Here is a 27972-nt window from a genome sequence, read left to right on the forward strand (position 1 = left end):
ATGTTTAGCTCAGCCCTAGGGTACCACACTGGGTTGGGTGCTGAATTACATCTAGATTCAGTTTAAAAAAAACCCCAAAAACAAAACTTGTGCTTAGAATTGCATCATTAGCCTACATGGCTTTAGGTTTCAGTGACTCTTCCTCTGCCTGTGGTGGGAGATGTTTGTGGTCAGGAAGTCAGTAGCAAAGACTTCTGTTGTGAATATACTGACTTGAACCGGTATCACACCTCACTGTTCAGTGCTTTAAAATGCTTCTCTTCTCTGAAGGTGTTAAGCTTTCCAGACACAGCCTTTGTCTTTTACAAAGTCTGTGTATTACTCTTTTCTAAGTTTTCATTTTGGAGTCATGTACTCACAATGATACATTATATATATATACATAACATATGGATACAGACATGTAAGTTTCTGTATCCATGTTATTTTTACACATAATAGGAAATAAGATTTCAGAATAGATTTCATTTTTTCTCAGGATAGTATTTCAGACTTACTTTTGGATTTCCTCAAACCTTATGTATAGGCTGTACATTTGTATTTAATTTATATTAATGAATACCCTTTATTTTAAGTATCGGCAAGTTCCACAATTAGTGGCGGGTACCACATGTCATCACTGGATTTTATTGCCCAGGTTATGATTTTAATTATAAAGGTATACTCTTTATTACTTTTGGGATTAGAGGCTATTCCACTGTACTCACTCAGTTCTACGTTGGACTCAGGAGCTTAAGGTCTCATATTTAACTCCCAGCTGAGGTTCAAAAATAGCATCTCTAAGCTGGAATTGCAACATTGGATTGACCCTTTTTTGTATTTTAAATCTTTTTTTTTTTTTTTTAAGTGTAATAATGTCTTTGGTGTCAACCAGGAGCTGTAAAATAGCAGGCATGGGCTTAATTGATATCTATCCACTTAATTTGTTTTAAAACCTCATATCACACTGTTAAAATACCTGAGGTTCATCCCATTCCGAACTGATTCCCATTGATGTTAATCCTCAAAATGGAAAGTGGATAGGCCATTTTTATCCCTTGTAGAAGTAATCCCCGGCGAAGGGGTGGTGGGAGTGAGGGCATTCAGTTAACTGAATACTTGAAAAAAATGTGTTCTTTTATTGCAGTTTTTTTTTTTGGGGGGGAGGGAGAGGGTTAACTGAAGGGTAAGTGCTTGCTGAAAAATCTGTAATCCCACTGATATATTCCTTTATCTTAAAATCATGGCATAAGTGAAAATAGTCTTTTTAAAGATTTCTGTTGCTCATACTTTTAAACCTGGTAGAAAATTGTGTTTCAACTGTGGTGATTCTTGGGCACATCTAGAAGTTTGTTCTACTCATTACTTTTTATCCAATTATGATTTTATGATTTTGCTCTTTGCCTTAAAAGCCAAATGTAAAAGAGAAGACAAATTATGGTTATCTGAGGGTTTTAAATAGATGGCCTTTGTTCAGTTGAAGTTTGATATTCTTAGAATAAAACTTCAAAAGTTAATGTTTCTCGAAATATGTTGTAATTTATTTTGGAAATGATTTTAAAATAATTTTGAGGATGAGCCAAAAAAGTAAAGGTAGGTATTTCTGTACAGAAAATAATTTTAGTAGGAGTTATAAAACAGGGAATTGACTCTATACTGTAGATACTTGATAGATGTTTGTCAAATACATGATAAATTTTTTTTCCTTTTTTGTTTCTTTTTACAGCTGCACCTATGGCATATGGAAATTTCTGGGTTAGGGGTTGAATTGGAGTTGCAGCTGCGGTCTGTCTACACCACAGCCATAGCAACTTGGGATCCAAGCTGCATCTGTGACCTACACCACAGTTTGCAGCAACACCTGAGGAAGCTAGGGACCGAACCCATATCCTCAGGGACACTATATTGGGTTCTTAACCCACTAAGCCACAATGGGAACTCCATATATATGGTAACTTTTTGAAAGTGCTTTGGAAAGCATTTTATAGCCTACAGAACACTTTTTCATTTAATCCTCACTCAACTCTGTGCAGTACATTTTCTCAGTTTTACAGATCAGGAGACTAATGCTCAGAGAAGTAAGGGCTTTTTCCCTGTCTCCTAGTAATCCATGAGACGCAGTTCCAGTTCAGAGATAGAGTCAAGACCAGAGGCCCTACCGCATGTCACAGGCTCAAGATTATCTCCTGCAGCTCCTTGTCCCTTACTCTTCTGACCCATCTCCCCACTTTCCATTCTTTGCTGATCCTCAGATTCACCTGCACACTTCTGCTGCCAGAGTACCATTGCATTTACTACCCCTCTGCTCTGGTGCTTTTCCTCTTCGCTGCCTGCCTCACCTCCTTCATGTATTTGCTCAAATGTCATCTTCCAGGTGAATACTCCATTTAAAATCATGCCCTTCAACTCAGTATGCCTTGTCCCCTTACCCTGCATATTTTCTCCTGGAGCATATACTGTACAGTGCAGTTATTTGTCTCCTCCTACTAGAATGGAAGGCTCTGTGAGGGAAGGCATTTTTATCTCTTTTCTATATTGTGATATTCCAGCAGTGCTTGGATCTCAGTGGGTGTTCACTGAATATTTGGTGAATGCATGAGTAAGTGAATATAAAGCCCTTTGCACCAAATCTCCCACTTTTCATTCATTAACGACACACTTGACAAAATTATTAGCTTGTTTTTTGCTCTGAGGACATTCCAAATAATACTCCTTAATTAGTTTGTGCATTCATCTGCATTTTGAACATTTTTTTTCTGTTGTATTTTTCTCTCATCCTTGAATATAAACTGTTCTGTTTTTAAAAGAGTGTTTTTCTTTTCTTTTTTTGTTAGAAAGTAAGGCATTTATCTTTTTGGATATTAGTAGGGGCAGATAGATCAAGGAACTAAGGAACCATGCATATGCTGAAGGTACGGCCCTGAAAAGACAAAAAGAATCTAATCTTTTAGCAACTTTCAAGTATATATGGCAAAGCATTGTTAACTGTGATTACCATGCTGTACATCAGATCCACAAAATTTACTCATCTTTTAACTGGGAAGTTAATGCTCTTAGACCACCATCTCTCCCTTCCTACACCCCCTCAGTCCCTGTTACCACCTTTCTAAACTCTGTCTGAGTTTGGCTTTTTTAGATTTCATATACAGGTGATAGCTTAAATATCTGTCTTTCTCTGACTTACTTTACTTAGTTCATCTTATTTTTATATTTACATTTCATAACCTGATATTATTAAAATGTTAGGAAATAATTTATTCTATTAAAAATGTTGTACTTAATCCTTTTCTGTATTCTTCAGTATAATTTTATTTCCAGAGGAATAAAATTCTAACTTACAGGTGAAAATATGGGGAAATAGGTTCAGTATGTAGAATATACTGACTCAACCTGCATTTATTATGTACCTACCATATTCTAGAAACTTCTTTTAGGGGCTGGGTATTAAAAGAGGAACAAGACACATGGTTCATTGTCTTTTAAACAGAATGTGTCCATGTAATGTAACAAGTCTTTGAGGAGTATTACAGGATTTTTATATTACAGGATTTCTTAAGGCCTTCATGGCTGCTATAAAGTGAGTTATTGCTACACTGTTGAGGTGTGTGTGCTTATCTTCTGAGCTTCTACGGTCATCTGAATACAATTGAAATTAGTACTGTCATTACAGCTAGAACTCTGATATCTGAGCTGCTGGAGTAATATGGGAACAAAGAAGTGATGTGTCCAGAGATTCCCAAGTACAAACCAGTGGAGAAGTTGTTATTGGTCCTGGGCAAAGTGAAAAATAAGTAGAAGTAACAGAAGATTGAGAGAGAATTTATGATTCTGTGTGTATGTGCTTGAATGTGTACAGGTGCACGTGTGTGCTTGAATGTATACAGGTGAACATGTGTGAACACCTGTATACGTTCACATGCGTGTGCTCGCCTGTGTACAGGCGCACATATGTATACATGTGTGTATGTGCTTGCATGTATGTGCTTGAATGGGTACAGGCCTGCACCTACACGTACATGTGTGTATGTGCTCACTTGTGTTTATATTTGTGTGTAAATGCTTGCATGTGTATAGGCACATATGTGCTATACATGTGTGTATGTGCTCCCATATATGTACATATGTGTGTAGGATTGCCACCCTCTTCTTTAAGGAAGGATGAGTTTATTCTGTTTCCCCTTTCTGTTCTTTTATCATCCTTAAGTTCCTTTCCTTTTATGAAATACAGTGGAAATAAATGGTGGCTAGTTATTATTTTAATTTCCTGAAATTAAAAAATTATCAGCTTGCTCTTTTTACTAATTTTACTGGTGAAATCATCATCAACTGACAGAAGTTTGTTTATACACCTTTTTTTTTTTGGCTTATTAGGGCTGTACCTGTGGCATATGGAAGTTCCCAGGCTAGGGGTCGAATTGGAGGTACAATTGCTGGCCTACACCACAGCCTTAGCAATGTGGGATCTGAGCCAAGTCTGTGACCTACACCACAGCTCACAGCAACGCCAGGTCCTTAACGTACTGAGTAAGGCTAGGGATCGAACCCATGTCCTCATGGATACTAGTTGGGTTTGTTACTGCTAAGCCATGATGGGAACTCCTGCAGTTGCATTCTTAATGCACTGCATCACAGCAGGAACTCTTGTCTGTTACTTTCAGATTACAACTTTTCTTAAACAAATAACCAGCCATGACAATTTATCCACTGCTCCAGTGGTGGTGGTGGCTGTTGCTGTTGTCACAATTATCATCATCATCATCATCATGGTTATTTTTATCGTGTGGGCATTGGAGTAAAATGACCTGGATGCGGACACTAGCTGCAGCCCTTAGGTAGTGGGTGCTGTTGAACAGGCAAGTGACTTAGCTGTCTGAGCCCTATTTTTTTTCATCTGAAAAACTGGCATGGTAATAGTGGTTGCTCCGGCCTACGCCAGAGCAACAGCAACACGTGATCCGAGCTGCGTCTGCAACCTACACCACAGCTCACGGCAACGCCGGATCGTTAACCCACTGAGCAAGGGCAGGGACCGAACTCGCAACCTCATGGTTCCTAGTTGGATTTGTTAACCACTGCGCCACGACGGGAACTCTGGCAAAATGTTTTTTGATATTCCTAACAGATTGTGAAAATTTCTAAATGCAACTAACTCTACATTCGCTTATTTATGGCCAAGGCCAAGAAGGAGCACTTTCACTTGTGTCAGGGACCTTTCTTTGCTTGAAAACCAAGTTTTCACTGTTAGCTTTGAATAAACTGACAGAGAAAGAATTTCAAGGGTGAGGAATTTCGCATGGTTGTACCAGTTGACATTCCCACTAAACTAAAGGGGTTCCCTTTTCTCCACACCCTCTCCAGCATTTATTGTTTGTAGACTTTTTGATGATGGCCATTCTGGTTTGTGTAAGGTGGCACTTCATAGTGATTTTGATTTGCATTTTTCCTTTTTTTTTTTTGTCTTTTTGCCATTTTTCTTGGGCCGCTCCCGCGGCATATGGAGGTTCCCAGGCTAGGGGTCGAATCGGAGCTGTAGCCACTGGCCTACGCCAGAGCCACAGCAATGCTGGATCCGAGCCGCGTCTGCAACCTACACCACAGCTCACGGCAACGCCGGATCATTAACCCACTGAGCGAGGGCAGGGACCGAACCCGCAACCTCATGGTTCCTAGTCGGATTCGTTAACCACTGTGCCACGACGGGAACTCCCTGCATTTTTCTAATAATGAGTGATGTTGAACATCTTTTCATGTGTTTTTTGGCCATCCTTATGTCTTCTTTGGAGAATTGTCTGTTTAGATCTTCTGCCCATTTTTTGATGGGGTTGTTTTTTTTTTTTGGTATTGAGCTGCAGAAGGTATTTATAAATTTTGGAGATTAATCCCTTGTGAGTCACTTCATTTGCAAATATTTTCTCCCATTCATTTTATTTAGGGTTTCCTTTGCTGTGCAAACACTTTTGAGATTAATTAGGTCCCAGTTATTTATTTTTGTTTTCATAGGCATTGCTCTAGGAGGTAGATCTGAGAAGATATTGCTGTGGTTTATGTTTGGCCTGTTTTCCTCTAAGAGTTTTATAGTATCTGATCTTACATTTAAGTCTTTAATCCATTTTGACTTTATTTTTGTGTATGGTGTTAGGAAGTGTTCTGATTTCATTCTTTTACATGTGGCTGTTCAGTTTTCCCAGCACCACTTATTGATGGGACTGTTTTTTCTCCATTGTATGTTCTTGCCTCCTTTAGATGAGTTGACCTTAGGTGTGTGGGTTTAATTCTCGGCTTTCTTTCCTGTTCCACTGATCTATATTTCTGTGTTTGTGCCAGTACCATATGGTTTTGATGACTGTAGCTTTGTATATAGTCTGAAGTCAGGGAGGCTTATTCCTCCAGCTTCATTTTTCTTTCTCAGGATGGCTTTGGCTATTTTGGTTTTTCTTTTTGTGCTTCCAAACAAACTTTTTAATAATTACCATTTGATCTAGCAATCCCACTTCTGGGCATCTATTCAGAGAAAACCATGACTCAGAAAGATACTTGTACTCCAGTGTTCATTGCAGCACTATACACAATAGCTAAGACATAGAAATAACCTAAATGTCCATTGACAGAGGAATAGATAAGGAAGATGTGGTACATTTACACAATAGAATATTACTCAGCCATTAAAAGGAAAGAAGTAATGGAATTTGCAGCAACATGAACGGACCTAGAAATTATCATGCTACGTGAACTTAGACAGTGAGACACCAACATCAATATGCTATCACTTACATGTGGAATCTAAAAAAAGGACACAATGAACTTCTTTGCAGAACAGATACTGACTCACACACTTTGAAAACCTTAGGGTTTCCAAATGAGCCAGGCTGGGGGTTGGGGAGATGTGCTGGGAGTTAAGGATGGAAGTGCTATAAAATTGGGTTGTGATGGTTGTTGTACAACTTTAAATGTAATAAAATTCATTGGGAAATTAAAAAAAAAAGAATTTGAAAGATGAAGGAGAGGAGAGAAGGATTTTAAAGTTATTACTTTAAAAACAGTGTTTTTTTTCAGCTGTGGTCACACATTGAAATCACTGAGGCACTTGTATAAAATACACCACCATTAAAGGTTTTTTGAATCCCTCCTTTGAATATGGTAACAGAGTAATTGGAATGGTCAGATATTTAATACTTATGTTAGCTACCACAATTTTTTTTTTAAACACCAGTTTTCCTTCTTCCATTTATATTGGGGATAATGAATAATGACATGGGCCTTCTTTATTTACTTGGTTGGTATATTTGCAAGTATGAATTTAACATTCTGATTTTCAACAATTTCATTTCACCAAAGTCCCAGAGCACCAAACCCAAAGGACAGTGGCCTCATATTTTATTTCTTCTTTTGCTACTTTCTGCTTTCAAAGTCCTGACTGAATCAGGCCCTAAGGGAAGATGGGCTGATACTGGATCCATGATTCTGTGCCCCAAACTTTCGATGGGATGGGATAGTAGAAATTGTTGACTAGAGAGGAACGAGGTTCTGCCAATTATGAACAAACTAATAAACAGCCTTGAAATCATAATGAGGGTAAGATGTGTGTCTGTAGGGGGGTGTGTATGTGTAACTAAATGTATTTAACAATGTATTTGACACCTGTTGACTATTCTTTAGACACAAGGAGAAACTTTGTCTCTTAATCTGAACTTGCATCCTCCCTCTCTTGAATTCTGTGCAGTTTCTCCATTGCTTGTTGCACCTATAAGTTTTAGTATGATTTGGGGATGAACACCTTAGCGGGGGGCCATAGTCATCCCCAGTTTATTGGTGAACAGTGAGAGGAGCATGTGGGAGATGGTAAAAGAAAAGATGTGTGAGAAAATGACTCACACTTAAAAGCGAAGGACAGTATAGTGAGAAATACTATCTCCAGGAGGATCAACCAGCTGGTCACTGCATCGTTTTTTTGGGTGAGAAACATATTCTGGAGATGTCTTAATTCTAAGAGTTGTTCCAGAGCAATGGAATCTGACCATATGGAATCTTATCTAGCAATGCTAATGAGATCAGTTATTCTCCGCTTTAAACAAACACTGATGTTGGATGGATGGGTTTTTTTGTTAATGACCTTCATGGTCTTATATAAGCACTGACTGATTCCTCATTATTTATGGCTGTGATTCTGTGGGATCCCTCCCCCGGGGGTAGAGACAGCCTGTGCAGGACAGAGGTTTCCATTGGAAGAGACATGACACAACCATCTGCTGCCTGGTTTGCTTTGCGATTCTGTGATGACCTTAATTTTTCTAGTTTATGTTTATTTTGAAATGTCTATTATTTGCCTTTATTTTTTCCTTCAATCTAAGTTACTAAATGTTTAGATTTTCAAGTGGCTTGGATTTGGGAGGTGGGTAGCTTTCAATTTTTAAAATCTGGTGTTATTGCATGTGGGCACACTGTACTGCTTGTGTGATTTCTTCTTTTTGTCATTTATGAGATTTTCTTTATGGCCTCTGGTACCTGAAAGAGAATATTGGTATCTGTTTCTGGAACTGGTTCCATAGACATTTAACTTCAGTCACTGGGACCTTCTTCACTACTCAGAGAGTGTTCTTCTCTGATACTGTCCCGTCCTACCTTTAAATATTCTACCCTTTCACATCCTACTTGACTAAGGAGCTGAGGGCAGGAAAGGTAGGGGCAGGACAGCTCTGTGGGGCTGTCTGAGGCCAGATGTTACAGGAAGAGCCCTGTGCTTGGTCCATTGCTAGTTAGAGCATCCTTAAGCACCATTGAAAACACAGTTTTTAAAAGCAGTTGCTCTGTGGAATTGGCTCTTTGAGGATACCTGTCCACTTTTTTCTTTTGATCGGTCTTGTTTTCTTAAGTTCTTTAATTGAGGGTGTGGAAGTTGTCTTAGAGGAATGTAGTCCATGACAGAAAATAAAGCATAGTTTGTTGCTGTATGTGTTAATTAATCTTCAGGCACTGGGCAATAGGGGCTCAGGGTGATGCTGATGAGTGAGGGCGTGATGAAATTTTTTTTGGTTGATTTCTTTCTATGTTCTTCATCTTTTCTCTTCGCACATACAGGTATTGGGGAATATGGGTTTTCTCTTGTATTGCACTGAGTTAGATGGTTGCACAGTGGTGAAGAGTTCAGAGCTGGATTGCGAGTTTAAATTCTGTCTCCACTGCTGATTAGCTCTGAGACTCCACCAAGTCACCAGATCTTCCTGTGTCTTTTTTTTCTCACCTGTTAAATTGGAAATAGTACTTACTGCATAGGGTTGTTGTCAAGACTAAAAAGATACAAAATATGTAAAGTTCTTAGGATAGTACCCAAAAAAAGTGTACCCAGAAGTGCTCAATAAATTAGCTATTATCATTATTCTATTGGGCAGGTGGATGTCCTGCTTCTCATTTGTGTATCAGTTGGGATAAATAAAGAATAAATTTCAACTTTCTAACATTAAAAAAAGGATGAAATATTAACTGCCTGAATTTTTAAAAAATAGCCAATGTGAATCTCTTGAGTGTTATTGCACCGACCACAGAGATTAAACATTGTTGTCACTGTTTAAATGATGGTTTGCTTTTTGGAGGAAAAGCTATCATTAGTAGACGCTTTTATAAATTGTATGTGCAGAGTTAAGGAGTTCTCCATGTACCTGGTCTGGTTGTTAAGCTTTATTAAAGTTACTTTATCAAAAATAGGATTAATTAAAATTTGGCCTGAGGACTTTAATGTTACATTAATAAGCCTTTTGTTGTAACCTGTGCAGCTTCAAACTGCTTTTCAGCTTTGAGGTATAGGATCTGATTTAGATCTTAGAAGACTTGAATGGTTAGCCATGATGGTCTTGTACATGGAATAAGCTATTGGTTAAGGATATATAGTCATATATATGTTGATAAGCAGCCCTGTTTAGTTTTTGTTGGTTTATGTGGTTATTTAAACATATGAAGCAGATGGCAATTAAAGCTTGGTCTGTGTAAATTTAGTACTTATAAAGCTAGATGTTTTGAAAGTGACTAAGTCTAGGGACAGAGAATAAGACATATCTCATGGCTTAAACCCCAAAATCTTTGACTCTAAGACACATTAGGCCTTTGGGGATTTATTCCTCCTTGGGTGGGAGGGGAAACTCATTGGTTGAAAAAAATTTCTAAATTTACAACTTGTTTTTGCTGAGAGTAGCAGCAGTGCTACCTACCTTCAAAAATATCGCTGCTTCTTGTTCCCTTATATCTGATAGGGAAGTCCTGTACTTTCACCTGCCCTTTGCACTTCATCTAGGCTTACCCAAAGTCAATGTCAGTAGGCAGCATTTTGGGGGAATTATCCATGAAGTCTTAGGTACTTTTTGGGTTGTGGGATGTGAAGAGGGGAAGGGGGATCTGGAGAGAAATTATGTGGATCCTATGACTAGGAAGCTATCCTTCACCCCCTCTGCTGGGGCTGTAAGACAGGTGCTGTTAGCCATCTTACTTACCTCCAGGGAGCAGGTGGCCCAAGCTGTGAGGTCATTGTAAAGCATTTACTAGGAGGCTGGCAACTGAAGATGGTTGCATGTGACTGCCCAAATGTTGTTCACGTCTGTCTTGAGTAAGTAGTACAGAAGGAACGTGGGAGTGTGGTTAGAGGCCTGGGTGCTGTGCCCAGCTTCGTAACTCCTTCACTGTGGGACCTCAGTGATTACTCTCACTTTCTCTTAGAAAAATGGAGAGCAATAATGCAGTCTACTCGCTCACCTCAGAAAGTATTCGGAAGATTAATGAGGCATTCGCTTTGGATGAGGGTAGCAGAGGTTTTCTTGTCATAATTGTGTTGCCTTTCTAGAGAAGCTCCAGTTTGGTGGAATAAAATAGTGGAAAGAAGATAGGAGTGGAGTGAGCTATCTACAACCTGGATAGTGTCTTTCATGTCCAACCCTAGGTCAGATTTCCATTCTAGCTGGGGAATTTTAACCTATAATTTCTACATATTTTTTCAAAATGATACCAAACCAAATGTTTGCCCTGCTGTTAGTAGGAAAAGAACAGATGTTTATTCTGAGAGCATATTAATAAAAATGTTAGTAGTTTTCTCCCACCATAAAGGAAGAAGATGGTCAAAAGAGAGAGCATAGCTTTAAGTAGAGTTTGCTCTCACTGTCCCCTTACTAATGTGCTCTCTTTGAGAGAGTTGGCATTGCTTCATTTTGTTGATTTTTCAAGTTTCTTTTACAAAGAAACTTCATAGATATGAATGAAACCAAACCAAAACAAAAAATATAAACACACACACACAACAGTTGCGTTAAATACCAAGGGTGTCAGCATGAAATTAAAATGAATCAACTGACATTTCTTCTTTGAAATTTTTTACTAAGACTAATTTAAGCCAACAGTGAAAACTTCTGTCTCTACCTCATAATGGAAAGTTTGACCTTTTTCAGTGTTTTTGGCATAAGGGTGTTGACATTGGGATGTTTGTGGTTAAAATTTGCCTCAGTTCTCTAAAGGCTCTTGGGAATTTGGTCAGTCTTTGGTGGAATAGCAAATCCTGTCAATTGTGTTGGTACCATGCAGTTTCCAGGGACAAGGTCTCTGAAGTAGTGATGTGGTACCCTCTCCTGCCTGTGTGTGACGGTTAAAAAGAACACTGTTGTCATGTGAATTCTGATTTTTTTTTTTTTGAGCTTGCTTTTGAAGTAAACTTTCACAGAGAATTCCTGTTACCTAGAAATTGATGACAGACTTACACCATTTCCTTTTTTTTTCTTAGACGTTCCATCCTCAGAGCAGCCTGAACTGTTCCTAAAGAAACTTCAGCAGTGCTGTGTCATTTTTGACTTCATGGACACGCTATCTGATCTTAAAATGAAAGAATACAAGCGCTCCACTCTTAATGAACTGGTGGACTACATTACAATAAGCAGAGGCTGTTTGACAGAGCAGACTTACCCTGAAGTAGTTAGAATGGTGAGTTTCTTTTTTTCGCCGCGGACACCGTAAGCACCTTCAGAGGGACTCACAGGTGTATTTATTGCAGCGTCAGGTCACTGGTGGTCAGTCACCTCCACAAATGAGAGCCAACCTTCTGAGAGCTAAGCTAAAGTAGTTGGCACAATACTAGAATTTGAAGACCATGGTTTCATAATAATGAAATGCAGAACTTTTCACCAACAACAGTATTGGAGGAATCAGTGACTTCAAAATATGGAGCCAAGATTGCCAGGATATTTGATACTGGAATTCTGGCATTGGGGAAAGAAAAGACACAGGAGAATCAACAAAAGTTTTAGATCTCTGTTTGAAAAATATTCAAGCTTGTTGGATGTCTTGACTTTTTTTTTTTTTCTTCCTATTCGTAGTGGTATATTAGAAATGGCTTTAAGCTGAATACAACTATGATGTGTAGAATCTAGATAAAGCCTCTCTTGGCTCTATAAACTAATTATTCTCTTTATACTCTTAAAATCAGGAGTAATATCTTTCATTATTTTTGAACAGTGTCTTGTACTTTGTCTTCGTTAAAGAGTTATGAGAGGAAACATTACTAGCATAATACAAGTAATTATGTTCTTATTTTGTCAATAATTATATTAGTTTTTAAAGCTGAGCCAAAATATGGTTTTCTGTTAGGTTTCTGTGGGAGGGTTGCCTTCCTTGGCATCCTAGCAGGTCTTGGATCTGGAAAGCATGTTATTTGGAAGAGGTGGCCCTGGTCTCCTAACTCATGAAATTATGCTGAAGATATCCAAGGGGGTCGGTGCTTCATTGGGAAGCCCATTGCTGAAAATCAACTTAGCTTTTCTGTTTAACTTTTATCACTTGTATTTAACAAATGCAGAAAACAGACCTCTCTGAGGGAGGAGATACGGTCAAAAAATGAATGGTTCAGATTTGGAAAGGGACCTGAATTGTCATGACCTGAAAAACTATGGCAGACATAAGAAGGTAACTGCAAAACAACATCCAGTGCATCCTTCAGATCCATATTGGAGTGTATATTGCATTTGTTAATTCACAGGAATGTAAAACAGTGTTTTGTACATTAACTGTTAACATTGTGGCTCTTGAGCACAGCCAGGGACCATTTCCCTCCCAGGGCACCTTGGCATTGTGTGGAGACAGTTTGGGGAGTCACAGCCGAGGGTGGGAGGAGGGTGCTACCAGCATCTATGGATGGAGGCCAGGAATACTGTTGGCCATCTTTCAGTGTATAGGACAACCCTACCACAAAGAATTACCTGACTTCAAAGGTCTGTTGAGAAGCCATGCTCTCAAGTTTGCTGCTCTCCAAAGTTTTCACCCTGATAGTTAGGATATTCTCTAGTCCCCCTGCCTTCTGCAGAGCACAGGCTCTTGGTTTTAACCTACTTGTGTCCTCAGTCAGCAGAGGTATCCACCATTTATAACTTTTTTCTATATCTTTCCATGGATAGTCCATGAATACTGAAGCATATATGTATAAACATTGTTTTTTTGCAAACACACAAATGGTAGCATACTCTCTACACACTCTGTACCTTGCTCTGTACCTTAGCAATACATAATGTACGTCAGTATATATAAAGCTGCCTCCTTCCTTTTTTTTTTTTTTTGCTATTTCTTGGGCCGCTCCCGCGGCATGTGGAGATTCCCAGGCTAGGGGTCTAATAGGAGCCGTAGCCACCAGCCTCCACCAGAGCCACAGCAACGCGTCTGCAACCTCCACCACAGCTCACGGCAACGCCGGATCGTTAACCCACTGAGCAAGGGCAGGGACCGAACCTGCAACCTCATGGTTCCTAGTCGGATTTGTTAACCACTGCGCCATGACGGGAACTCCCCTCCTTCCTTTTTATAGCTTCATTTCATTGTGTTGATGTGCCATCATTAATTTAGCCACAGCCCATGAATATCCCAGTACGTAACATCCATTTGCCCTTGTGTGAGGACATCCGTGTGTTTGTGGATTTGTTTTGTAATGGTCTGCCTTTCCCCCTGTTCCTGGACCCTCCTGTATTCCCTGCCCTTCTGCCTCTAATTCTGATTTTCCCCTTCCTTTAAGATCTTGCTTAAAAAGCCTACCACTGTTTCCTGAAAAGCCCAGAGTTTTCTCCTTCCTTCAGTTCCTCCACTTCTTGACAACCCATCCTTTTGGAATTTGTTCCTTTTCTGATATTTAATCCTTTTGTAGATTTGACTTTTCCATTTAGAAGTACTTTTAAGCAGGAACTGTTTCATGCACATCTCTGTGGCCTCTAGCATGCTTCCTAGTTCAGGCCCATCTGGAGATCGTTGAATGAATGAATAAATTCCCTCTTAAAATGTGGGCATTTCAGATTTCTTTTGTGGTGCAGCAGGTTAAGGATCTGGCATTGCCACTGTGGTGGCTCACGTTGTTGCAATGGCTCGGGCCCAGAACTTCCATATGTTGTGGATGTGGCCAAAATAATGGGTATTTCAGGCTCTCAGTTTACGATGAAGATAATTGGATGTCATTGGATTATATTTAGTTTTAAAACCCAATATTTGGCCTAATCCAAAAATTCTTTTATTCCTGTGAACCAGCTTGGTCCTAAAACTGCTTCAGTCTCACAAATGAGAGAGACCGTTTCTCTTCTCTCTTACCATCTGCCCCTCCCCCCAGCCCCTCTACGCCCATCAAAATTTTTTTTTAAAAGAAGACTCCTGTCATTTGTGTGTGAGTACGTGTTTTAAAATGTACTTGAGCCCTATTTTAGGAAGTATTGAATCTGTGTTGTGCATGCTATTCTATAGCATTAGATATTTGACTTTCTAGATGAGAGTGTAACATTCTCAGAGGTATAATTTATTTTTTATATCTTGTGAAATTGCTAACTGCTAACTTTACACCATTCTTAGTCTGGCGTGTGCACAGATAGAAGTAGTATGGTAGAATAGGAAGAGAAAGGGCTTTGGAACCACACACGCTTGGGCTCAAACGCCAGCTCTGGCCACACATATCCCCTTGGGCAATGCCCTCCTTCTCTGGGCCCAGTTTTCAGGAGATGCTAAAACAAGTATGTAGGATTGGGGGAAGGGTGGCCACAGTCCCTCCCACCTTGCTACACAGGTAGTCTACCTAAGGAATGTTGCTGTGCTTTGTTTTTCAGTACCTCAAATACACACACTACCTAATAAACACAGATTTACTCTCTAATAGGGACTGGAGCCAAGTCCCTACTTGCCCTCCACTCCCTTCTGTTTTTACAGAAGGGAGCCCCTATGAGCCCCTGATGTATAGCAGTCCTGGTGCTATACATATCATACCTACCTTGGGGTATTTTGTGAGGATTGGCCACGATGTATGTAAAGCTCTTAGAACATTCTCTAACACGTGGCAAGCATTTAACTAGTAATGTCATTTTTAGGTTTTGATGATTTCATTATTAGATACTTGACTTTATAATCATTGGAAGAACTCAAAGAGTTCCTGTTTGTGTACTGAAAATGCTCTGTTGGCTGGCAGCGTTATTTTGCGATGCCTCAGTGGACCTTAGGCCCTTTCATTCCAGTGCTGCCTGTTGGAGAGTCACTGTCCTCACCTATTTCTCTTATTACTGTGAAATGAAACTGCTTCACTGGGGTTGGTGAGAGAAATGCTAGTGCTTTTAGTGAAATGTCCATGAAGCAATAGCCAGGTTTTACAAACCAGAGAGAGCGATGACTTGAGGTGGTATGTCGTGATGTCAGCATTATCACCAAAGACTGATGGGACTGTCCTTTGAGAGTTGTTATTCTTGTTAGAGTAAGAAAAGAGTGGCAGATGAAAGTCATCTGTGAGCTGTGGTAGCATTTAAATGAAGTTTGGATACCACCTACAGATTGTTACAGTTAAGAAAGAAAAATAACTCTTTATGTATAAACAAAGTAAAACAAAACAATATAGCGCTTACCTCACCTGCAGAAGGAACGCATGGGGTAGTGGAAAGATCCCCGCATAGAGAAAGTTGAAGCCACTGTCCTTGTTTCTCATCTTCCGCTTAACTCATGGTGAGCCTTGGGTTAGCCAGTTGCTAAGTCCCGTTTCTCTTCATGCATGTGGAGGGAGTTGGTGGTGATCTCTCACAAACTTGACCAATTCAGTGGTTGACACAGTTAAAGAAATTTAGAATGGCAGAAGTTCCCGTCGTGGCTCAGTGGTTAACGAATCCGACTAGGAACCATGAGGTTGTGGGTTTGATCCCTGTCCTTGCTCAGTGGGTTAAGAATCCGGCGCTGCCGTGAGCTGTGGTGTAGGTCGCAGATGTGGCTCAGATCCCACATTGCTGTGGCTCTGGCGTAGGCTGGCGGTTACAGCTCCGATTAGACCCCTGGACTGGGAACCTCCATATGCCGTGGGAATGGCAAAAAGACAAAAAAAAAAAAAGAATTTAGAATGGGTTCTGCCATTCTTAAAGTTTACAACATTGTTCATAGTAGTTCCCTCTATTTTGTAAGTGATTTCTTCTATGTGTTTCTTTCTCATGGGGTCATATCTGATGGAAAAAGGGAGAACCAGGACTGTTAGTTCCTCAGGCGTTGGCACATTTTGCCTTGTATCATCTCAAGTGGCCTTGAGGCAGTATTTTTACCACATTATGCTCATGTTTTTCTGGTTCTGTTGCTATGCATCTACTTGAAAGATTTCTTAAGAGTTTCTGGCTCTCCAAGTAATCTTGGGTTAATTTTTTTCTTTTTAACTCAACTCAAACTCTGTATTTTATTCTTTTAATTTTTATGGCTGCACCTGTGGAATATGGAAGTTCCCAGGCCAGAGTTAGAATCCGAGCCACAGTTGTGACCTATGCTGTAGCTGCAACAATTCCACATCTTTAACCCACTGTGCCGGGTGGGGGGGCAGCAAACTCTCTCCTTGATGGTGATCTGAGCCACTGTAGTCAGATCCTTAATCCACTGTGCCACAGTGGAACTCCAGTATTTTATACTCTATATTCACACATATTCTTTTTCAGAAAACATCTCTTTGGGGGATAATTCAAATGTGAGATGAAATCTTGTGTGTGAAGACATCATTTGAATTAATTACAGGTAATGTTTACTGAGTGATTTAGAGCCACACCTTTACATTTTGATGATTTTAAAAAGACAGGGTCCTGCTCTGTCAACAAACTCACAGTCAGGTAGATAGAACACTTATGTGAACAATTAGATAATGTCATATGTGCATTTGTAGAAGGCAAGGAAGAAGGAGAGAGGAAGGGAAGTAATCCGAGGATGATAGGGGTGGTCAAGGAAGGCTTTACAAAGTGAAGAAAGCCTAAATAGAATATTAAAAGGTGACTACATGTTTTCCAGTAGCTGGAATAGTGTTGAAATCAAAGTGAGAATTACATGATGCAAAGGAATTCCCAAACCACATGATATATTCAGAGGAACACAGGTAGTGCTGTGTTGTTACAGCAGTAAGTGTGTGTGTGTCTGTGTGTCAAGGGGCAATAGGAGGAGGTGAGTGATGGCAGTCGAAGATGAAGATGTGGACCAAAAGATCCTGAAAGAAGCTCACAGACAGTGGATAACCATTGAAAAGTTGTAATCAGGGAGTGGCATAGTCAAGTTTGTATCATCGTGGCAGTGGGTCAGATAGGTTGGAGAGGGCTGAAGCTGACAGTAGAGAGGAATCGATTCCAGACTGTTGTATTAGAGACACTTTAGATCAAGCACGGGGCTGAAGCAGAGAAGGTGAGCAAAGGACGGCATTTAAGACTCACTAGGAGGTATAATTGAACCCAGTTAGTGTTTGAGTTTATTTAGAGAGAGAGAGGGGAAGGAATCTAGGATGGCTTGGAAACTAGGTAGCTCTTATGCTGCTGTTTGAGGAAAGTACAGCAGGAGGAGGAGCAGGTTTTGGGTGGAAGCTGAGTTGATGTTTTTTTTTTTTTTTTTCTGCCTCACCCTCAGCATATGGAGATTCTGGGCCAGGGTCTGAATCTCTACCACAGCAGTGACCCTAGCATTGCAGGAGTTCTGTGTTGATTTTTGATGTGTTATCTTTGAGGTTATAGGAGTCTTAGATGGGAAGGCTGGAGATGGAAATTGATAATTATCAGCATGGGAGTAGAGCAGGGGGGAAAAGGAGTAAAGACCGGTGACGCCAGGGCATCATTGCGCTTCAGTGCAGTGGCTCAGGGGAGCTAGTGGGTTGTGCATGAAATACGAGGAAGTTGAAATGATGGCTCTAGTGATTGCACGTACAGTGGTGGGATCTTGGGTGTGCTATCCTCATTAGAGTAAAATCCTTTTCTCTCCTGCACAAAGTTTATTTTGTTGCATTGGTCATTCGCTGTTATTATTTTCATATATTCTCTTTCTATCTTGGCTTTTCCTGGTTTCAAAGTCTGCCTCACTCCTACCTCATCTGTGGTTAAATCTGTATATGTCTTAAATTGTAGAATATATGATTTTCCAAAGCTAATGTAGTTTTATGATGAAATATGTTGAACAATTTTCTCTTCTTTTGAAATCTTTCCTTGAGTTTTTTGTATTGTTTCTTGGCCACACATTCGCTTTATATTTTCCCACTCTCAAATTACACCCTGTCACTTGGTTATCTAAGCACTTTATCTTTTATACGTTTTGTGATTTAACTGGAAATCGCATTTCTCTTAATAGAATAATATGGTTTTGTAGAAAAATGCTAAGTCGCACTTAAAGGTCTCAGAGTCTGCCTACACACTCTTAGGAGTGCTTTGTTAACTTCACTGCATCCAGTAGGCTGAAGGATGGAGGATTTCTTTTCATAAAATAACAGCTGTCTAACAGTAGCCTTGAGGATGATAACTGCCAGGGAGAAGTATGGAATTTCCACTTTTCAGCTTCCTGCTATCTGATGAGGAGCATCCTGGCCAGAATCTGCCTTGGAGGTGGCCTTTCAGACTGAAAGGAGATCAGATCTGTAGGTGTGAACCTTTGGGGGTGGGGTCAGGGAAAAGGGGCTGCTTCCAAGCCTGGAAGTAGAAATAAAGTGAGTGACATCTGGGAAATACATTGAAGAAGTAAACTCTGGGGAAATTTTTAAGGATAGAATAGAGTAAGTCTAAAAGATAGGACCTAAGAACTGAATTCCAAGGTGAAGAACTCCTTGGTGCTTTGAGAAGAATTTAAGCTTATGATGATGAAAATTACCTAAAGGTATTTTTATAATGAGCTCAGGAAGAATTCACTGCTCAGGGTTATGAACAGATTGTTGCCATTTGTACTTTATCAGAGGTAGAGAAACTAGCAGGCACTTGTCATTTCTGTAAACTATAATAACTCTGTGCTACTTCAGTTAATGCTTATTTAACAGTATTTGTTTAGCATCTTTGGGTGTCTATAGATTGGTTTTGTGGGGGTTAGAGGACCTCCTGATGTTGACTGCAAAATTTTGTGTTTTGCTTATTTTTGTGGGAGAGGATGTGTAGCTTTTGATTAAATTTTCAAAGACAGATAAGTTTTTGATTTTATGTGTGCAGTGCTCTGCTTGATGCTGCTCTCCTGGAAAATATAAGTTTGGAAAGGAGCAGGGTCTTCCCATTTATGGCCGTAACTAAAGATGAAAGATGAAGTTGTTAGAATCATTTCACCAATGAAACCATCTGGGCCTGGAGTTTTTTCCATGGGAAGGTTTCTGGAAGTGAATTCAGTTTCTTTCTTTTTTTAAAAATATATTTTATTAAAGTATAGTTGATTTACAATGTTGTGTTAATTTCTTTTGTACTGCAAAGTGATTGATTTATGCATCTATATGTGTGTATGTGTGTGTGTGTATATATATGTATACACGCAATCTTTTCATATTCTTTTCTCTTATGGTTTATCACAGGCTATTGACTATAATTCCCTGTGCTATACAGTAGGACCTTGTTGTTTATCAGTTCTATATGCTAACAATCCCAAACTTCCAAATCCTCCCCTCCCCACCACCTTAATTTTTAAAATACATATCTAACTATTCAGAGTTTTGGTTTATCTTGTGTCAGTTTTTGTAGGTTATTATAATGGTTACATTATTTAGATTGTGGTTGGATAGTTAGTTACTCCTTAGAGGTTCCTAATAAAGGTCCATACTAATGAAAGGGGTCACCAGCACCTGTATACTTTCCATTGTTAGCATAATAATCTGCAACAACTACCATGTAAGTGAATTCAGTCTTCACAGCAGCCCTCTTGTATATTATGAAATATCATATAATTATTGTGTGTTACATATTGTTATATATTATTATGTATCATTTTATAGGTGATGTAAAGGAAGTAGAGAGTGGTTAAGAAAGTTGCTGAAGGTGCTCACCTGGGTACCTGGCAGAACTGAGATTTGAACCCAGTCTGTCTGGTTACACAGACCATCGTCCTTCTTGCTGTGCCCATCACTCTCCCGGGATCAGTCTTTCTAAATGGGATGATGACCAAAATCTCTAGTTTTAAATTCTTGCCTCTGTACTATGTTCTTTTCCTTGAGCTCCTCTGAATAGGTAATAAGGGCTTTGATGAGGCTTTCCTTTTGCTTGCTTATTATTTTACCAAATAATAGACTCTAGGGTTAAATGTTTGTTTTTGCTGAAGAAACGGCTTCCCTCCCCCACCACCTCACTATGTGTAATAACTACATTGCCTGTGTTGTTTTTGAATCAATGTTTTTTCCTGCCCTACCACACTCCCTCTTAGTAGGTTGGAGTATGTGGTGATTGAGGGTGAGGAGGAGCTCAGGAGGTAAGCGGTGTGGTTCACAACTCTCCTCTCTTCCACCCAGACTATGGTCGTATTGAGATGGTTGTATCCCTGAGTTCACACTCACTCCCTCCCCCACCCCCCCACCCCCGCCCCCACCCCGCCCCTTTGCTCTCTGCCCCATCATTAGAGGCAGGTGATCTATGTCAGCAGCCAAGGGAGACTTCAGTGGCTTTGTTAGCTTGGATTTGGAGCAAGGGCTTTAGATGATTAAATGCCCCTCCACTGCCCTGGTGGCCTCTAATCCTTGGAAGCACTTAAATTGGTACAGCCTGCTTTTCTGTTCTGTGGTCCTTCCCCAAGTCAATGGTATAGACAGAATAACCTGGGCCATTTGCTGTGATCTTGGACCAGTCTTAATCCCCTAAGCTTATTACCCACTGTAACTTTATAAGGTTATTGATATTATTATCATTATTCATAGCACTATCTTTGCCACCTCTACTAGACTTAATTTTTTCTTTGGATGAATTAATCAGTTTTTCTGGTTACAGTGAAGTCTTGCTAACCTGAAAGCTTTTTTGTCTTTTTAAGGTGACTTTCCCTCTTTGACTGTTGGATTTTAAACTTTAGTTCTTTCTGGGAAATTTTATTTTCAGGCCTTTTTTTTGGAGGGCCTTGTAAATCTTCAAGTGCCCATTTGTGTATTATTATATATACATGTGTATATGTATGGTATGTATGTGTACTGCTCTTAGTTCACCTACATAAAATGTTTCCTGATATTTCTTACTTATTAATATCCACACTGTATTAATAATTTACTACTTCTCTCCTGCAAACATTCTCTCTTAAAGAATCTGACAGGGAGTTTGTGTTTAGTTTTAATTTAAACAATCTAAGGAGCAGGTTTTTACTCAGGAAGCAAAGAGCTACTCATGATTGCCATTTGCTTCATTTACAAGCTGTAGTCCCTCTGGCTTAACTGCTTTACAGATTGTTCAGAATTTTCGATATACATAAAATGGCTTGACAGCTGTGACTTGTCTAGCACCGATCTATCCAGTTCTATCATTTCACTGTGAGAATAGTCTCCCTTTTCCCTCCTCCCCCATACTCCCAAACTGACAGCAGAGTTTTGCAGGCTAAGGTACTGTTCTGCATTTATTCTTGGTTTCTCTTTTCTCCTACCTTTTAATTTAACCTTGAAACTGAAAACAGGGTTAGTGGTGTAAGCAATACTAATGGAAAAATCTGCTAAGAGAATGGATAATAAAATGATTGGGAAATATTGCCTGTGATATATATAAGTGGGTCTTAACTCTAGTGAAGCACTTGATGTTAGTTGTGTTCAGTCTTCTCTCTACTGCGGAGAGAGAAATGAAAAAGAGGAATTTATTGATTGATTCTCTAAGGAGAATGCCAGTTACACCACAGTGGTGCATTATTAATAGGAAAAAATGGAGAAAATGAATGCTTTCCATGTGGAATTCTCAGAGACAGTAATGCTTGAGGCAAGAATTTGGCAAAAAAGTACGAGCAGGTCATTTCCAGGAGGTAGTTGGCTTCTGACCAGTATTAAAAGCCAAATTAGATCTGTAGATGAAAACAAGGAGCATGCTATCTAATGACTTCTGCAGAGGAAGTTGCCTCTGGAAATCGAGGATAAGATAAAGGACTTTAGAGTAAAAAATGTAGTTTCAGTGAAGAACTGAGAAAGGTGGAGATGAGTCTGATGGTGGAGGAGAGAGAACAGGAAAGTCCAGGCCTAAGGCAGTGCAGGGCTGATGGGAGGAGCAGTGCTAGGAGGCTGGCGGGTGAGACACATGGAAGAGAGGGTGTTTCTGAGTAAAACCGGAACTAGTTGTAACTATTTGGTAAGTTGGAGAGTGAGTTTATTTATTAATAAAGGTATTTTGGAGAGGATGATGGTTCCTGATCCTACAGAAATTTAGGTTGCAGACAGAGAGTCGGGGCTGGACAAGTGGTGTTAGATGCTACATTGGCTGTTTTAAACTACTTTGGGATTTCTCTTCCTGAAGAAGTTAAGGCTTTTATGAGAATAGGGTAGAACATGCTGGAATAATGGAGGCCTCTTCCTTTTGTGGGACTTTTGGCTCTTTCTCTTAGATGTTAGAAAAACTTGTTAAGCTGAGATGTATATAAGGTGCTAGAGAACTGATTTTTGTATTTGTGCTGCCATAGGGTACAAAGTGGAGAGTCTGTTACGCCCTATTCTGGAAAGTAGAAGTAGTTATGTGAAGGGTAAAATAATTGGAAGGCAATGGTCTTTTAAAACACTTTCAAAATGGAAGCTAACAGGGTTTTGGTGGGCAGTTCCTGCCCCTAGAACCCTTTCTTGGTTTCTTTCCGAGGAACTTGGACACATACTCCCCCAGTCCCTTGCAAGATGAGGCTGGCGGGGCTGGACTGTCTCACTCCTTTCATTGTGAAGCAGTAGTGTCTGGTAAGGAGTGAGGTCAACCTCTGGTCAGACGGAGGTCAGGTGTGTTGTTGTTTTCACTGCTCACCATCTAGCTCAGGGCCTTATTTTGCTAATGAAGGGTTACAGAGACAGAGACTTACAGACACAGTAAGGGACAGCGACAGTTTTGGCAGTTTCCCCTTTATTTTCAGTGATGTCATATAAACACACGTATTCAGTAGCCAGCATGCTCAGTGCTACTACATCAGGAGCCTCAAGAGTTTTTTAAATTCAGAACTCAAGAGGTTTAATTTTTTTAGCATTAGCTGATTTTGAACCGTAAAGCATTCAAAGCAGATGTTAGACTATATGCATTCTCAAAAAAAGCCCTGCATTATTGTTTCATCACCTTGTACACTTTGGTTCTTACTGAAATTGCTTAATTTACCAGTTTTAATACTTTTTCTGGGATGTAGGACCTGCAGTCCTTGGGTAATGAAATGGAGCAAAAACCCTAGTATCACAGGGCCTGTGTGTGGGGCATGAGTGCTTGGCTGCAAGCGCAGCAGCATGGCGGCCTGCCCCATATTTATACACAGTAAGCACTGTGACTCTTGAAGTGTTGACTCCTCTATTTTTGGATTCCAAGATTTAGTATCAACAGTCTTCACTTTTGGATTCACTGCTGCATTTCCAGTTCTGGAGACAGTGCACTGTAGTTGTCTCTCTGTGTGAAATTTCCTTGTGATGGTTTGTGCGGGGATAATCGGCTCCAGAGAGAATTAATTGAACTTTCTTTCTTTCTTTCTTTTTTTTTTTTTTGTCTTTTTGCCATTTCTTAGGCCGCTCCCACGGCATATGGAAGTTCCCAGGCTAGGGGTCGAATCGAAGCTATGGCCACCGGCCTACGCCAGAGCCACAGCAATGCAGGATCCGAGCCGTGTCTGCGACCTACGCCACAACTCACGGCAACTCCGGATCCTTAACCCACTGAGCAAGGCCAGGGATCAAACCTGCAACCTCATGGTTCCTAGTCGGATTCGTTAACCACTGAGCCACAATGGGAACTCCTAATTGAACTTTCCTGTCACTATTTTAGCAGGTAAAAGGTTGCCTTTTACTGTGAGCAAAGTTTAATCTTGAAATAGAAGCCTAATGGGAGTGGGGGTTCATAGTTGGAATTTGTGGGCCCTCTGGGTCTAGATTACAGGGGTCTTGGTGGGTTCACTAGAGGAGGTTAAAGTTAATCTTTAGACAGCAAGCAGAGAGTGGCTAAGATGTTTGAATAGGAGGTGAAATGTAAATGATGTTCTTATGTTTCTTTTATCTGCCCCACAAAAAAAGCTTTCTGCCAGGTCCTTTATGGAGATTTTAGGCTGGCAGATTTAACCCAGGATGGCCAAAGCTTAGGGTGGTTGTCCTCATCTTGTCAGCTGGTGATGCAGGAAGAAGAAACAAAGAATGTGTAAAGGAGTTCCCCATCTTCTCTTCTTTTCCCTGAATCATCAAAGAAAGTTTGGAAACCATGGAGTTCCCGTTGTGGCACAGTGGCTTAAAGAATCTGACTAGGAACCATGAGGTTGCTGGGTTTGATCCCTGACCTTGCTCAATAGGTTAAGGATCCGGCATTGCCATGAGCTGTGGTGTAGGTCGCAGACGCAGCTCAGATCTGGCGTTGCTGTTGCTGTGGCTGTGGTGTAGGCCGGCAGCTATAGCTCCAATTAGGCCCCCTAGCCTGGGAACCTCCATATGCTGTGGGTGTGGCCCTAGAAAAGACAAAAAGACAAAAAAAAAAGAAAGTTTGGAAACCAGAGGGAACAAATTATCTGTAGATTCATTATTTAAATGTGGTCATTGTCCACATTTTGGCCAGTTTTCTCTTAGTCAGTTTTTAAAATGAGGTTTTTCCCTTAAATTGAAAAAAAAAGTAGATATTCATACATGGAATACAATTTTTTTTTTTAATTTTTAAAATTTTTTGCTCTTCAGGGCCACATCTGTGGCATATGGAGGTTCCCAGGATGGGGGTTAATTTGGAGCTGTAGCCACTGGCCTACACCACAGCCACAGCAGCATGAGATCTGAGCTGTGTCTGTAACCTACACCACAACTCATGGAAATGCCAGATCCTTAATCTAAAGAGCGAGGCCAGGGATTGAACCCACACCTCATGGTTACTAGTTGGATTCATTTCCGCTGTGCCACAACAGGAACTCCTGCCTGGAACACAATTTAAGAACAGGTGTAAGGCAGTAAATGTTCAATGGATTTAACAATTCTATACATTCATGTAACTATAACTCCAGACCTAGAGCATTGCCACTACTTAAGAAAATTTCCTTGTGCCCCTTTCCTGTTTTCCCTTGTTAAATTTTTTCCTTCTGATCTTAATATATATTTAATTTTGGATTAAAAAATTTCTTTAGCATTATAATATAAACATACTTTCATGTAATTAAATGTCTTTTTAAAAAAAATCATTCCATTGTCTGCCTAATACTCCATTATGTAGATATACTATTGTTTACCTAACTATTTTCCTATTTTGGGGACCTTTAACTGTTCCTTAATTTCCACTCTTAAAAGTAACGTCGCATGAACACCAAAGAGACATTGTGAATGAAAAAATAAAATGACTTGATAGGTTGTGTAAAGCAGATAACAGAGAGGAAGAGGTAGAGAAAATCTCAATGGGTTAACTAGAATGAGGAACGTGAGAGGAGAACTCTCCTTTAGGGAGAAGTGGAGGTCAGTGAGGGTGCCATTGGTTCTGACTGGTTTGAATGTGAGATCCAGTGAGATGTCAGAACTGCCCTGTACGTAACTGGAAATAATGGAATTAAGGAAAGAAACAATAGTTGCCCTGGAAAGAAGCCATAGTTGCAAAGACAACAGAGAACTGAGTATTGCATGAGCCTCAGGACAAGGTCTCAGCTTTGCTTGACCCTGAGTTGTGGTACTGATTTTTCCTTTTGCGATTTGTATACTTTTTCATTGGGTGAAACCGGTGACTTTGAGGCATTCATTTGACTTCTGTATTCAGTATTCCCGGATCCGGAATGTGCTTTGCTTCCTATTTTGCTTCACACTAAGACCTTCTACTGTGGTTGGTACTAATTCTGAGAAAGAAAACTGATGTGGAGATCTCTCACTTTACCTTGGCTGCGGTTACAGTAGCTGCTGTTTGGTTTTCTCACCATTCTACTGGATTTGTTTCCACTAACTAGGGATTGATGCATTTGCATAAGAAAATTAAATTCGTTGAATTAGCAGAAGTTACTGAAGAATGGAAGAAATAATTTAATAGGAAATAATTCCTAACTCTTCAGTAAATAGTGGGAATTGAACACATGCATGCCTATGTTTACTTCCTTTGTCTCCAAAACCTCACAAAAATTACTGGGAGAAAAGGAAACCCATAAGAACAAGGCCAAATGAAAAGGAGATCTCAGAGTCAACATTTTGGAAACCAGAAAGCAAATGAACTTGGTGGTCACCACCTTGGCTGATTAGAGAAAGCAGAGCCCCGAGCAGCGGCAAGGACCACTTACCACATTAACTCCCAGAAGTCGCAGAAAGGAACTTGGCCAAGTAAGGATGCATGGGGGCAAAAGCAGGAGACTTGAAGAGTCTGTGTAAGCTGTAGTTGGAACTGCTGGTCCTGCCCACTGCCCCAAACCAGGCAGCCAGGTGGCTACTCCTCCAACTGCAGACAAAGTACTGAAGGGTTACTCTCTGGAGTGGCTATGCTGAGGGGTCTGGACCAGGGCCATGAGTTCAAGCACTGATACCTCTCCAAAGGCAGGGAGGCATGTTGAGTGGAAAGATCCTTAACCCTCTTCCCCACTTTGCTCCAAGACCCCTCTAATCTGAAGATAGATGATTCTTCTCTGCAGAATCAGACAAGCCCAGGAGAAAAGACCCAAAGGCACCAGTTACAGGGAGGTCCTTGGGGATGAAAGGGCTGTTGTGGTAGCAGAACAGCCCAGCCAGTGTCTCTGCAGGCAGCCTGCTCTTCAGTGCCACCCTCTCCTGCAGACCTCCCATTTTAATAAGACTGGAGGTGGCGCGGTAAGAGCACAGTGTGTGGTTTGAATCCTCTCTCTTTACACTGTCCTGACATTAATACTATCAGTTTTGTGGGATTTGGGACTTTATATAAAAGTGCGAGGGGCTCTGCTCAGATGTCTTCCTCTTACCCTTGAACCCCTGCCCTTCCAGTCTCTCTCCTGCCTTTAGGTGTTGCTGTCCTCTGGTTGGCATGTGACAGGTCAAAGAGAGTGGAAAAAAAAGACAGTCCTTTCTTTCACATGCTTTCTCCCTTGTCTCCTTATAACTAAATACTGAGGTTTTCCTCAAAACTGTACCTGTGTTTTCAGTTGACCTCTGTTCAAATTCCATTGATTCTCTGTTCTCAATTTCTCTTGGATCTTTCTTCCTATACAGTTGTCAGTGCTCTGATCCTTCTAGAAACTGATCATCTAAAGGGATCAAATTATTTTCAGAAAAATCTAGTTACGCCAATTGATCATATCCATTGTGAACCAAATACTGTTACCAACAGCCACGGCATAATAACAGCAGTGAAAACAGGGTTTTTTTCTGGTCTATATAAATCTAAACAGTGTGTATACCTAGCAGATTTTGAAAGAAATACTTGATGAAGGACATGTAACTAAAAATGATGGTTAGGAAAATAGCCCATGTCCCAGGTTTCTATTACTTTAATCATGTCCTTTGAATTTGGCTACATATTTAAAAGTTCTAATTGGGCAACATACAATTAGAATCTTGCTGTTTGTTATTTCCTTTAACTGATTATCAAACTTCTTTTTATCATTTTAAGATTTTTTTTCCCTGCCTCATTTCTGTGGTCAGGTTTAATAGAATACTTGCTATGTCCTAGAAAGCCCAGTTGATACAGATTTAAAGTATGACAA

At 40.1% G+C, this 27972-nt stretch overlaps 1 protein-coding gene across 8 annotated transcripts in view; it reads left to right on the top strand.

The window, feature by feature from the left end:
• PPP2R5E (protein phosphatase 2 regulatory subunit B'epsilon) overlaps positions 1–27972 on the top strand; it is a 150975-nt gene that overhangs the window by 67903 nt on the left and 55100 nt on the right. For all 8 annotated transcript variants that reach the window (XM_047767529.1, XM_047767531.1, XM_047767530.1 and 5 more), the window contains exon 3: positions 11732–11928. In XM_047767529.1, coding sequence (XP_047623485.1) covers positions 11732–11928 — 197 coding nt within the window. The remainder of the gene's footprint in view (positions 1–11731; positions 11929–27972) is intronic.

The sequence above is a fragment of the Phacochoerus africanus genome, chromosome 2 (genome assembly GCF_016906955.1).
Source record: "Phacochoerus africanus isolate WHEZ1 chromosome 2, ROS_Pafr_v1, whole genome shotgun sequence".
Classification (NCBI taxonomy): Eukaryota; Metazoa; Chordata; class Mammalia; order Artiodactyla; family Suidae; genus Phacochoerus; species Phacochoerus africanus.